General features: G+C 37.4%; 1 protein-coding gene across 3 annotated transcripts in view; it reads left to right on the forward strand.

Moving 5' to 3' along the window:
- Nucleotides 1-12,335, forward strand: part of lancl2 (LanC lantibiotic synthetase component C-like 2 (bacterial)) — a 47,229-nt gene that overhangs the window by 25,893 nt on the left and 9,001 nt on the right. For 2 of the 3 annotated variants that reach the window (XM_069912703.1, XM_069912709.1), the window contains 3 exons: nt 1-115; nt 725-901; nt 5,765-5,837. The exon at nt 1-115 is cut by the window's left edge and continues 68 nt beyond it. In XM_069912703.1, coding sequence (XP_069768804.1) covers nt 1-115; nt 725-901; nt 5,765-5,837 — 365 coding nt within the window. Of the gene's footprint in view, nt 116-724; nt 902-5,764; nt 5,838-11,150; nt 11,358-12,335 lie in introns of those variants that run through there. The other variant, XM_069912707.1, reaches the window with a different exon arrangement.

A 12,335-nucleotide genomic window follows, 5' to 3' on the forward strand; every position in this document is an offset into this window, starting at 1 on the left:
TAAAAAGTTCAGGTCTGGAAATTATCCTTCATCATTAAGCAATGAAACTGACAGACTGGTTCATTGGTGTCATGGTGCTCCTGGTGTTATGCACATGTTGATACAATCTTACAAGGTTAGTATTTTTTAAGTTTTTTATGGAAAAATTATCTCACTGGAACATGCTTTTGTTCTTAAACTCCACTTTCTTTCAAAATTTTCACTTTCAATTAAAAGTAAAATCTGAAGGAATTAGAAAGTAAATAGGGACTCTTATCTTCTAAAACAAACTTCAATCTTTTTAAAGCTCTGTAACTGCTATAAAATGCAATAGTAGAATGACCTTGGTTTGTCTTCAGTTGTTGGATGAAATGCCTCAAGCAGAAATGTTGTTATGACACTGCACAGTTTCAGTATTTACATTTTCCCTCTCATTTTTACAGATTTCTTTAGTCAGTTGATGCACATGGAACAAGGCACATAAAATTCCTTTTCTATTCTTCTTTTGGTAAATCCATGCAGAAATTTGATTTTCTTGTGAGATGTCATAAACAACAGTTTTCAATTCTTGTGACAAATACTTTGATCTAATTATAGTTAGTGTATGCAAATAAAGATTAATATAATGAATACAAGTCATCAAAAGGAAGATTTCATTAAGAGTTCTAGTTATGTTATGACAGTACCCATGACCTTCAGTAAATTCAAATTAAAAATAAATACAACTTGTTTTATATATATATAGACTTTCAAAGAGGAGAAGTACCTGAGAGATGCAACTGAGTGCAGTGATGTTATCTGGCAACGAGGGCTGCTGCGGAAGGGCTATGGAATCTGCCATGGAACTGCAGGAAATGGATATTCTTTCCTCTGTCTGTACAAATTAACTCAGGACAAAAAATATCTCTACAGAGCTTGCAAAGTGAGTTGAAAAATGATGGAATAATAAATGTCTAGATTAAATTTCAAGTTAAATGATGCTTGCATAATTTTGGCTATTTCATTCTTTATACTTGCTCACTTCAACTTGCTGTTTTCCATAGATTGAACTAATGTATTGATAGTGTGAACACTTAGTGAACATTATTATTGTTTTTGGGTTATCTATTTAAATTATGAATGTGAAAAAAGCTATATATTTAGGTTACTCTAACTTGCACAACTTTCCAAAACCCTTGTGTGGTATAATCTGCTAATATTATACTGTGGTGAGGGAGGTAGAAAGGCAAAAATATAAAATGGAGATAAATCTGCAGAGTTTTGACCTTAAAGCCTTTTGAAAGGAGAATGAGTGGAAAAAACTGGAATGATACAAGGTGAAATTGATGTGCAAGAAATTTGAAGCGAGTTGAACAGATGGTTCTGATAAGGTGAGTTGTGGGGAATCATGGTGAAAGATTGAGAATAATAATGTCATGAACAGTCTTGAATATGAGCTTGGCATCATTGGATCATTGTATGCCAATACTTAATTGGCATATATGAGAAAGTGTATTAATGAACTGAGTTGCAAAATATGGAGATTGGAAATCTGGGCAGGTATTGGAATAGTTGGGACTGGAGCTAAAAGTTGAGGATATTTTTTTTGTCAAAAAAATGAGCTAAGATGGGTGATGTTTGAGGTGGTCTTCAACTGTATAACTTGAGGTTGAAGAGAATGACGTTGTGAAGAATTAGTTTAAACTGAGACAACACCCAAGGATAGATATGAATTTGGTGGAAATAGTAATGAAATTGTTGCTTATCAATAGCCTGGATTTTGCTGATAAATGTTGCTAATTAGGACTTAAATACTAATGGATTGTTAAATGTAGAAATTCTAAATTTTTTTGACATGGAATAGAACATCTCTACCTTTTTAAGATCCCCTGACACTTGACCTATCTCGATCATGTGCTTGGTAAGATATTGTATAGATTTAAGACCTATTAATTGTAAAGGTTTTTGGCTCATCTTATTTTAAATTTGTTGATAACTTTTTTAAATATTAGCAAGGTAGGTTGGTCTGTATCAAATTGTGGGTATAGAGAGACCACTGATGAATCTGAATAGAAATATTCATCGACAATTGGCTTCTTGGACTTCTATGGATGGTTACAAGACACTCACTGTAAATGGGAAGTGAAATTGAAAGTGACAGGCTACATTGGAAAAAACATTCCAATAAAAGGTGGCTGTATGGTGACATTCAAACACAGAGGGCAGCATCTAAAGTCACAGCTGCTGATTGTAGAAAGGAGAATACAGCCAATATTATGACTGAGTGCATGAAAAGTTTTCGTAGTGGTTTCACAGACTGAAGATAAGCACACAAAATTCATTAAAGAAAGGACAACTACATTGGAGAAGCGATACCTTAATGTACAGAGAGAATCCACCTCATTACATGACATGAATGAAAAACTGGAAAGGAAGTTGGCAAATAAGGATGCTTACTTACACCAGCTAGAAGACGAAAGTAGACAGATACAGGAACATCTGGAACTTCTGAACAGAAACTGCAGCAAACAATGAAGTGAGCAGAAATGTTACCAGAAGTAGAAGCTGAACTTGCCCAGTGAATTGCAGCTCTGACAAAGGCTGAAAAGTGGCATGGTAGCATAGAAGAATATTTGAGACATTAAGAGACTCAGCTTGACTCAAATGAGCAACTTCAGCTGCATCTAAAAGAAATAAAGAATGGCTGCATTAGAGGATAAGAATATATAGATACAATCATCTGAACTTTTACAAAAAACATCTTGGATAGTCTCTTCATGATAAGGGAACTTCAACTACAAAACTTAAAGGAACTGCCACACTATTAGAAGATGAATAGGCAGCTATGTTACCCCACTGTGGCAGCTGTGGTGAAGATTGTGAAGCCTGGAATGAAGCTCTCAGTTGTATAATGGACAAAGTAGGTTGAAGCCCAAGATCAATTGCTATTGGCAAAACAGGAAAATAAGAGTGAATAAATATTTAGATCAAATTGAAAAAAGTGGAGATGAAAGCTCCATTTCGGAAGCACCAGTGTGAAGAATATGAATGTGTGTCAAAATCTGTGGGAATCTCTCGCTAAATTAGAAGATGCCACGAAGGAAATTTGCTGTTTACTAAAATGCACTGATGAGGCGAATAAGCATGTTTCATTACTCAACGAGGAGAATCAGAGATGCAAAATCCAAGTGTCAGATCTCTCACAGCAGATCTTTCATGGGGTGCTTTTGATGGAAATGGAAGATGTGTTAGGAAATCATCTTTTATGTAAAGATGAAGTTGGTTCTGCTGATGCAATTTCTCAGCATCTGGTGACCTACCGTAATGTTGAGGAACTGCAGCAGAAAAATCAACACCAACTGGTGACTGTTCATAAACTTGCAGATAAACAAGAAAAGGAAGAGCAGGAAAAAACCTTTTTGCGCATTTCTGAACTTCCGCTGAATCTTGCGGATGCCTTGAATAAATTTGAACGACTTCATGAAGCCAGAAGTCATCAGATGCAACTGGTAGAGAGACTGACCATGGAATGTAGAAACTTTTGTTCTGTAGACATGGTATTGTGTTTGTTATCACTGTTTCCTCCAAGGTGTGTGCGTGCACATTGCGCAACCAGCGCACAAAGGAAATGAATGTGCTAGTTACCTAAAATCATGTTATATATACATTGCTTTGTAGAATGCAATCCTACTTGTATTATATTAAAACATGCCAATATAATTTTATTAGCTATGAGAAATGGGCTGTGCCAAAATTATCTTGAAACAATTTCAAGACTACATTTGCACAAGCATTCAGTGGGCACATCCTTTTGTCACAGGAAAGAAAATATTTGCACAAAGTAAGATTTTTGCGCCTACTGACCCCTAAAAATTAAAGGGAATATTAGTTATTATGTGTGTAAATAAGAACTGCATTTCCCAGCATGCAATCCACAACTTTTGGCAGAAACCAGAAGTGGCATATGATGGGAGTGGTCGCTAGAAGTTGGTTGAAGCAGCTCAAGGAAAATAAAGTAATTCTTCTTGAAAGAACAAGCATAAGGGACCATGTCCTTGACTGCATTCCAGCACTTCTTTGGGTAAAATTTAGGATTTATTGGGGGACATAAAAGGCAATAACAAGGGTTTGCAATAATGAATTTTGCTTTAAAAGCATAATGCTGAAGGAGCTCAGCAGGTCTTGCAGTGACCATAGGAGGTAAAGGTAGACAGTACAAGTCCTGATGCCAGTAATATGGAGCACCTGAGAATCCAGACTTCTCAAACTCTCGGTTTGTGCATGCATAGCACCACAGAGACACAGTGATAACAAGCAATCATGCAGAAATGTAAGAAAATAATGTTTGTTGTACTTTGTATTTTATATTAAAAATGTTTTTGTTAATTCACTGTCCAGATTTATCTGTTTATTCTCTTTGAATTCTAAAAGTAGTGCATGAGAATCCAAACCAATCCAATCCCTGAGCAGTCCAGATTTTAGGACTTTTACTATAAAACCAACATTTTGGGCCTGAGCACTTCAACAAGGTGTGAGCAAAAAGCAGGCAGGCACAGGAGTGAAAAGAATGGGGGTGAAGGAGCACAGGCCATCAAGCAAAAGACAATCATTGGATTTAGCAAGGAGGAAAGGAGAGAATTAATTGGAGGAGGGGTGTTGCTCTGTGAATGCAGAGATAGAGGAAAGGAGGCAGAGGGAAGGGGGGGTGGGAAGAGAGAGAGCTAGAGGAAGAAAGACATGGAGATAGGGAAATAGAGAGAAGAGGGGCAAATGGATGGCCAGACGTTGATGTTAATGGAATCTGGTTAGAGAGTTCCCAGAAGGAATATGTAGTGTTGTTCCTCCAATTTGTGGTGCTCTCAGTCTGGCAGCGTATGAGACGATGGTCAGAGTTGTTGGCATTTGAACAGGGCAGGGAATCAAAATGGGTTGCCACTGGGCGATCTCTGCTATTGTGGCGGACAGAGTGAAGGTATTCAATGATATGATCTCCAAGTCTGCATCCAATCTCCAATGCCGAGGAGACCACAACTGGGGCACCATATGCAGTAGATAGCCCCAGCAGATTATATTGTGAAGTGTTGCTTCGCATGGAAGGACAGTTTGGGGAGCTGAACGGTGGAGAGTGATGAATGGATGCAGGAGTCATGAAGGGCGTGGTGCCTGTGGAAGGTGGAGAAGGGAAATTGTCTGGTTGTGGGATCAAGCAGTAGATGTTAAAAATGGCAAAGGCTGATAGGTTGGATAAAGAGGCAAGTGTGTTAGGACAAGGGGTATCTTGTCTTTGTTGTGCGTGGGAGTGGAGGTGGGCAGGACATGTGTGCTGGTGAAAGAGGATATCTGAGTGAGGGCTGAGTTGATGCTAATCTAGAGGAAGCAATGAGCTTTGAAGGACAACTAGGATGATCTTGCATGCAAAACCTGTTCCTGGAAACGAATGTGACTGGGGGGGGGGGGGGGGGGGGGGAGGAATTGTAAGAAAGGGATGGAATCCTTGCAGGGGACAGGGTGTGAAAAGGTCTAGTTGAGGACACCTTCTGTCCGGATGGCAAAATCATCAATTTCTCCGGTTTCCATTACGCTCTCTCCTTCACTCCTCCCCCCACCTCCATGTCCACTTATTGCCTTTTGCATGTTGGCCTCTGCTAATCCTCTCCCAGCCTTTTTTTAAATTCGGGCCTCTCTGCATTTTAATCATGAAGAATGGCTCAGGCCCGAAATGTCCATTATAAACTTTCTTACTGCAATAATGTGACAAATATATTTGAGACTTGGAAAAACTGTTTAGAAATGTTTTCATTTATAGTTTGCAGAATGGTGCTTGGATTATGGAACTCATGGATGTCGCATCCCTGACCGACCGTATTCTTTGTTTGAAGGTAAAAAAAAAAATGGATCAGTATATGGGTCCTTGACTAATGTTTTGAAATAAAACAGTGCTTCATGATTGATCACAAAACGCTGGAAAAACTCGGTATTCTTTCCGAGAGAAAAATGGGGTTAATGTTACCGCTGAATGATTTTTAAAAATAATAAAGACAAATATTACTGATGCTGGGAACCTAAAATAAAAACAGTAAATGCTGGAAAACTCAGCAGATCAGGCAGCAGCTGTTGAAAGAGAAGCAGTTAATATTTCAGTTGGAAGATCATCAGAACTGAAAGAAAAGCCCCATTGGTCTAGGTAACAGAGGTGGTAGGGAAGGGAAATGGGTGGGAACGAAAGGATTGTCTACAATAGGGTAAAAATATGTACCTTTAAAATGGGCAGCTAAACTTCATTTTCTGTGTAATGCATTGGGAAAGTTGTGAATGGTGGGTATTGTATGATCTGACCAACTGTCTTGGGTAAACTTATACCTCTCATTTTGTTCATTTTAGATTGGTCACAGTGTTTGAGCTACCGAAAGAAAATAGACACACACACCGAGAGCAGTTCAGTTTATACAAATGTTTATTACTAATTCAAAAGCTGATTTCACACTACAATATGCAAGCCCTTCCCAACTATACTTATCAACCCTTGGACTGGTCCCAACTGCCGAAGCGAGGCAACGACTGCACACTTGTAGTAGGTTGTCAGGGTGCCGGTAGCAGCTTCTCCACCTCCCCCGACCGGGACGTTGCTCGGACTCTGGCTATTCTTCCTTCTTGACAAGGGGTGTTCCCACCCCTCGGAGAGTCTAAACTTCAGCAGCAGGACCACAGGCTTATATACCCCAAAAACAATTAATCATGCGCCTACTCCTTCTAATATTTGTCAGTCAAAATCAAAATTGAACATTATATTCTACAATTTAGAAGATTAATTATTATGAAACCAGGATGCTATGATTTCCTGGTTTATCTCGTAGATACAAAGACTTATTAAAACTTCTCGAGCAAGACAGGTTGTGACCAATTCGTCAATTTCAGAGTGTCACATTTGACAACTGCTTTCCCTGGGCCTCACAGTGGAATTCCATTTCAAAGTGTATCTTCAGATAAATCCCCATGGCTGAGTTTAATTACATCTGCTAGTTCTGAAAGTAAGGTGACCTGAATGTGGACCCAGTGTCGTCAGTTCCACATAAGCAAAAAGCATCTGGGCACATGGTTTTAATCCTCCATTACACCAACTAAGATCAGTCTATACAAACAAGAGAGATGATGACAAGTCAAAAATGTCCCTATCCTGAAACAAAAAGAATTAATTTGGAAATTTTTTTTAAAATGTGTTGCTTTTGTCTTTTACCTCAAATATTGGAGCTAACTTTCTATTATTTCATGTATCTGCAATATTTTTTATTTGTATCGTTAAAGCAATGTTACACTAGGACTAGAATCCTGAAGGCTTGGACATTTTTTGTACAGTATTTTCTTCCAAATTAAATTTAACAATGAATTTAAGGGTTTCCACTAAATTTCCATTAAAAAAATACTGGGTTTAATTAGTCTGGACTCCATTTCAATGAAGGGTTTAAGACGACAAAAATAAATTAAGAAAAGGCACATGCTGAATATTTCTTGTATGTAATGTCATATATGTGTCATGTCATTTGGAGAAAGTTATATGCCAAAATAGTAAAAACGTCATAAATGAGCTATCAATACTGATGCAGCTAAATTGACTGATAATAAATGAGACAAATTAAATCACCAAGGTAATATCAGCATTATTTTCTCATGGTTTTTAAATTTGCATATGGTGCAAAACATTTAAAGACGCAAATTTCACAACTCTAATAATTGGCTTTTAATCCAATGGAAGTAAAGCAAGCAATAAAAGATTTTCCCCTTCGAAGTTGCATGTTTTGACATGACTGATATTTGAAATTTCTGATTAGAGTGGAAATGGAAATTTCTTCCTAGTGCACAGCTCCAGTTTCCATTGGCAAATTCAACGCACAAGATGGCGTATGGAAATTGTTTCCAAGAAACTACTTCCATTTAAAAGATTAAGATCATGGCCCTTTTTTTGTTCATCACAGATTTTTAATGGTTATGTTGTTGAATTTTGTGTCATTATTTTAGAGACTTTATTTTGGAAAAAGTGAGTAATTGTTTTTTTTTTAAAAGAAGTGCTTGGGAAATTAGCAGACTTGAAATGGGAAGGAAGGGTAGATTGTGTACTTTGCACTGCAATTTTACCAATGAAAAAGAACAAATTGAATAATATATCATTTGAATGTCCACACAGCCAGAGTGAAATCATAAGGATCTGTTGAGGGTTTATATTTGTTGTCCGAGTACTTGCATGGCATCAAGATACAACATTGAGATTCTTTTTCCTGTGTCATGTAATTTGTCTGACAAAGATTGCCATCAGCAGAAATTCCCTGACACTGCTTGCAGTCTGAGAAAGTGAAGCAAAAAAAAGAAGCCTCCCCCCTCCCAAATCACTAAGACTCCAATCCAAATCATCGGCAAAGATGACCGAATCTCTTGGACACCCTCTCTTTCATTCATTAGCACTTTTGCTTCAGAAGTGCTGTAAATCTGGGGTTTTGTGTTGCACGAGAGAGAGAGATTTAGATCAGCTATTCTCAACTTTCTTTTGGCTATGGTCCCATTAAGACTCCGCTCAAAGTTTATGGGCCGTCAAATGTAGGCTTCTTTTGCATTTTTCTCCTAAAATATACATTTTTTTTAAAATTAAAAATATTTATTGGGTGAGGTGAAAAGAAAACTAGACATTTTAAGAAATCCTCCATTACACCAACTAAGATCAGTCTATACAAACAAGAAAGAGATGGCCCCTGTTGAGAATGGCTGATTTAGGTGACAGAATTGATGGCCTTGTTTGCTGATGATGCAAAAATAGGCGCGAGGGTGGGTAACGTTGAAGTACCAGAGGGTCTACAGTGGAACTTAGACAGTTGGAGGGGAAATTAGCAAATGACAAATGGAATACAGTGTAGTGAAATGTATGGTCATGCACATTGATGGGAGGGATAAAGACTATTTTCTAAATGGGGAGAGAATGCAGAAGTTTATACATTCTGTGTTTTCTCTGGGTTCCTCCCAACCTTCAAAATGTACTGGGGGGTGTTAGTTAATTGGGTGGCACGGACTCGGGCTGAAATGGCCTGTTACGTTGCTATTAAAAATAAACAGAAGTACAAAAGGTTAACTTGCAAGTTGAATCATAACATAACAATTTACAGCACAGAAACGGGCTAGTCCGCACCGAACCAAACACCCCTCTCTAGTCCCACCTCCCTGCACAATGCCCATAACCCTCCGTTTTTTTTCTCGATTAAGCCACTAAATTTTTAGAATCTATCCCATATTGATTTTGCTTGCTATTCAGAATCTGCTGATAATATGAAATAAATGTTGGAATTCCACACCATGTCGAGCAGCATAATTCCGGTCAATTACCTTTTTCTCCAATCTGGGTATTAACAAATTATGATCCTTATCGGTAACAGCTAAATCTACTACTCTGCTGAGGTTGGGGAAAAGGACAAGATTTCTTGGAACATGGAATGTTGCAGGACAAAGTTCCTTTTTCAGTGTAGATGACTCAAAAATGTTTCACATATACTGCCCTACCTGAGTATTTCCAGCAGTTTCCATTAACATTGGTTTTACTTTTATTCAATTTTTTCCTTCTTTCAATTTTGTTTTATTGGTTCTTGCAATACAGAACAATGAACAAAAGGGAATGAAATTGAAAATACAATATCATGTCTGTGGATAATATATGTATATATCAAAGATTGGATGGGAAGGTGGAGGAATGATGAATAGAAGGAATGATTGAAAGAGTGTTACAAGCCCCAAGGACTGTAAAATTAACAGCAACAGAAATTCATCAAGACAAAGGCTACTTAAACAAAATTGGTTTTATTTTCTTAATACAGAATAATAGAAACACATTTAACTTAAGACTATCAAGTAACTTAACCCCCTCCTAATTCACAGTATGTGTGAGTGTGCAGATGATTCTTTTTCACTGTCCAGTCACTTTTCCAAATGTACTTGAATCAGGCAGTTCTCAGTACTGTGCACAGAATCACAGTCATTACAGTCAACAGGCTCTGGTGCCTTAACTTAAGTTGTTACCAACTTAAGGGTGCAGAGAGAGATTTGTTGTTTTGTTGGACGCAAAAACTGATTTCCATCAATCAGCAACCGAAGTTTCTTTCTGAAGAAATGTGCCTTTTTGCAGATTACCACAGAGTTCTTCTTTTCCCCTACATCAGGAGAAGCAACAACCAGCCACGACAGATTTTGAATAGGCTGAACTTGGAACTCAAAATCCTTCTTGAAATGAGGTCTTTAGCAGTCTTTTCATTCTGCAACCTTGCACTGATAGCTGGAGCTTCAATCTTCCTCTCTTTGTTTCATTTTCTGTTCTTGTATCTGTTTTTGAAATGTGATGTTTGCCTGTAAAAAGTGAACTAAACTACCTTATCTTATCCCCTATTTTAAACATCGATTTTATTAACTTATCCTGTAAAGCACGTGTGTGAGGGCGCACAGGAGCATGTGTGCGTGTGACAGGGTGGGGGAGAGATAGAAAGGGAGATGTTGGGGGAAGGGGAGGATGGTGGTGTGTGTGGGTGAGGGAGGGGGTTGGGGAAGGAGGGGTCATGTGTGAGAGGGTGCAGAGTTTAAAGGAAGAGAGGGAATAAAAAGGGAGAAAGAATGATAGAAGGGAGTTGAGTGTGTGAGTTCTAGAGGGAGAAAATGGTACAGTTTGAAAGAAAATGAGCAATAGAAAGTGAGATGGAAAGGGAGAAATAGAATGACAGAAGGCAGGGGTGGGGAGGAGGAGGAGAGCAGGGAGGAGGTGAGTCTGAGGAGGGGTATGTGGGGGGTTTGCACAAGAGAGGGAGTGTGGGGAGAGTTTGAAAGAAAAAGAGGGAGCAATAGAAAGGGGGATGGTAGAGTTTGAATGGAAGAAAGTGAGAAAGGGAGAGAAAAAGGGAATAAAAAGGAGAAATAGAAAGAGAGAATGAAAGATAGACAAGGTGGGGAGGAGAATGAGAGGGTGTGAGGGGGAGTGAAAGAAAGAAAGAATCGGAGCAATAGAGAATAAAAGGAGAAAGGGTGAAATAAAATGAGAGAGAGTGATAGAGGGGGTGGAGAGGGAATGGGGTAGAGAGAGAAAGTTGAGAGATGACAGCTGTTCAAAAGACATTAAAAAAACCTTGCTTAAATAAATATGCAAAAGAAATAATACCTTTTTATTTTCCATATAGAGAACGATTGATCAATTATTGATGGTCGAAAAAAAATTGAGAGATAGCACCAGTTCAAACACTTGTTTGAATATTGCTCTTGGAAAAAACCAAATGGAAGATGTCCAATAAAGAAGCCATTGAATATATAGATTTCAATTGTATGTCTCTCCATGATGGATGATCCAATTTGTCAGTATAAAACATCCAAAATGTTATATAACGAATAGTAACAGTCCAATAATAAAATCTAAAATTAGGTAGGGCCATACTGCCATATTTTTTCAATTTTTGTAAAAAAAATTTACTAATTCTAGAGTTTTTGTTCTTAAAAAAAAAATAAAGGAAGAAACTTTTGAATCAATATCAAAAAAACTTTTAAATGAAAACTGGAATCACTTGAAATGGATATAAAAAATTGGGTAATTTTATCATTTTAACTGGATTAATATGACCTATTAAAGATAATGATAAAGGAAACCATCTAGAAAAAGGCGATCTCGCATATTCAAATAGAGGAGAAAAATTGCAGTTATATAAATCTTTAAATGGTTTAGTCATTTTAACCCCTAAGTGTGTGAAATTATATCTGACACTCTTTCATGGAACTTGTGTAGATTGAGACCTGCATATTAATCTGAAAAACAAGTTAATTTTTTATCAAGATTTAATTTATATCCAGAGAAGAACTGAATTGAGAAAACATATAACATAGTTGGGTTAGATCTTTTGGAATCTGAAATATAAACTAATAGATCATCTGCACACAAAGAAACCTTATGACATACTCTGTACTGACAATCCCTTGAACCTCATGAGTGCCAAAGGTTCTGAAGCTAGATCAAATAGTAAGGGGCTAAGTAGCCCCTAAACAGCCCAAAAAGGAAGATTTGTTATTAGTAAGCACCATAGCTCCACGGGTACTATAAATCAATTTAATCCATGATTTCAAGCCCATATGAAAATTAAATCTCCTTAATGTTTCAAATAAATACTTCCACCCCACCCTGTCAAAAGCCTTTTCAGCATCTAGAGAAACTACACATTCTGGAATTATGTCCAAAGGGGAATAAATAATATTTAATAATCTACAGATTTTTAAATGTAAATAACGACCTTGAAAAAAAATCCTCTCTGATCTTTAGATATAACAGAGGGAAGGGTATTTTCTAACCTACTGGACAAAGATAAAACCTTAAAATTTAT

Source organism: Narcine bancroftii, chromosome 1, assembly GCF_036971445.1.
Source record: "Narcine bancroftii isolate sNarBan1 chromosome 1, sNarBan1.hap1, whole genome shotgun sequence".
NCBI classification, from domain to species: Eukaryota; Metazoa; Chordata; class Chondrichthyes; order Torpediniformes; family Narcinidae; genus Narcine; species Narcine bancroftii.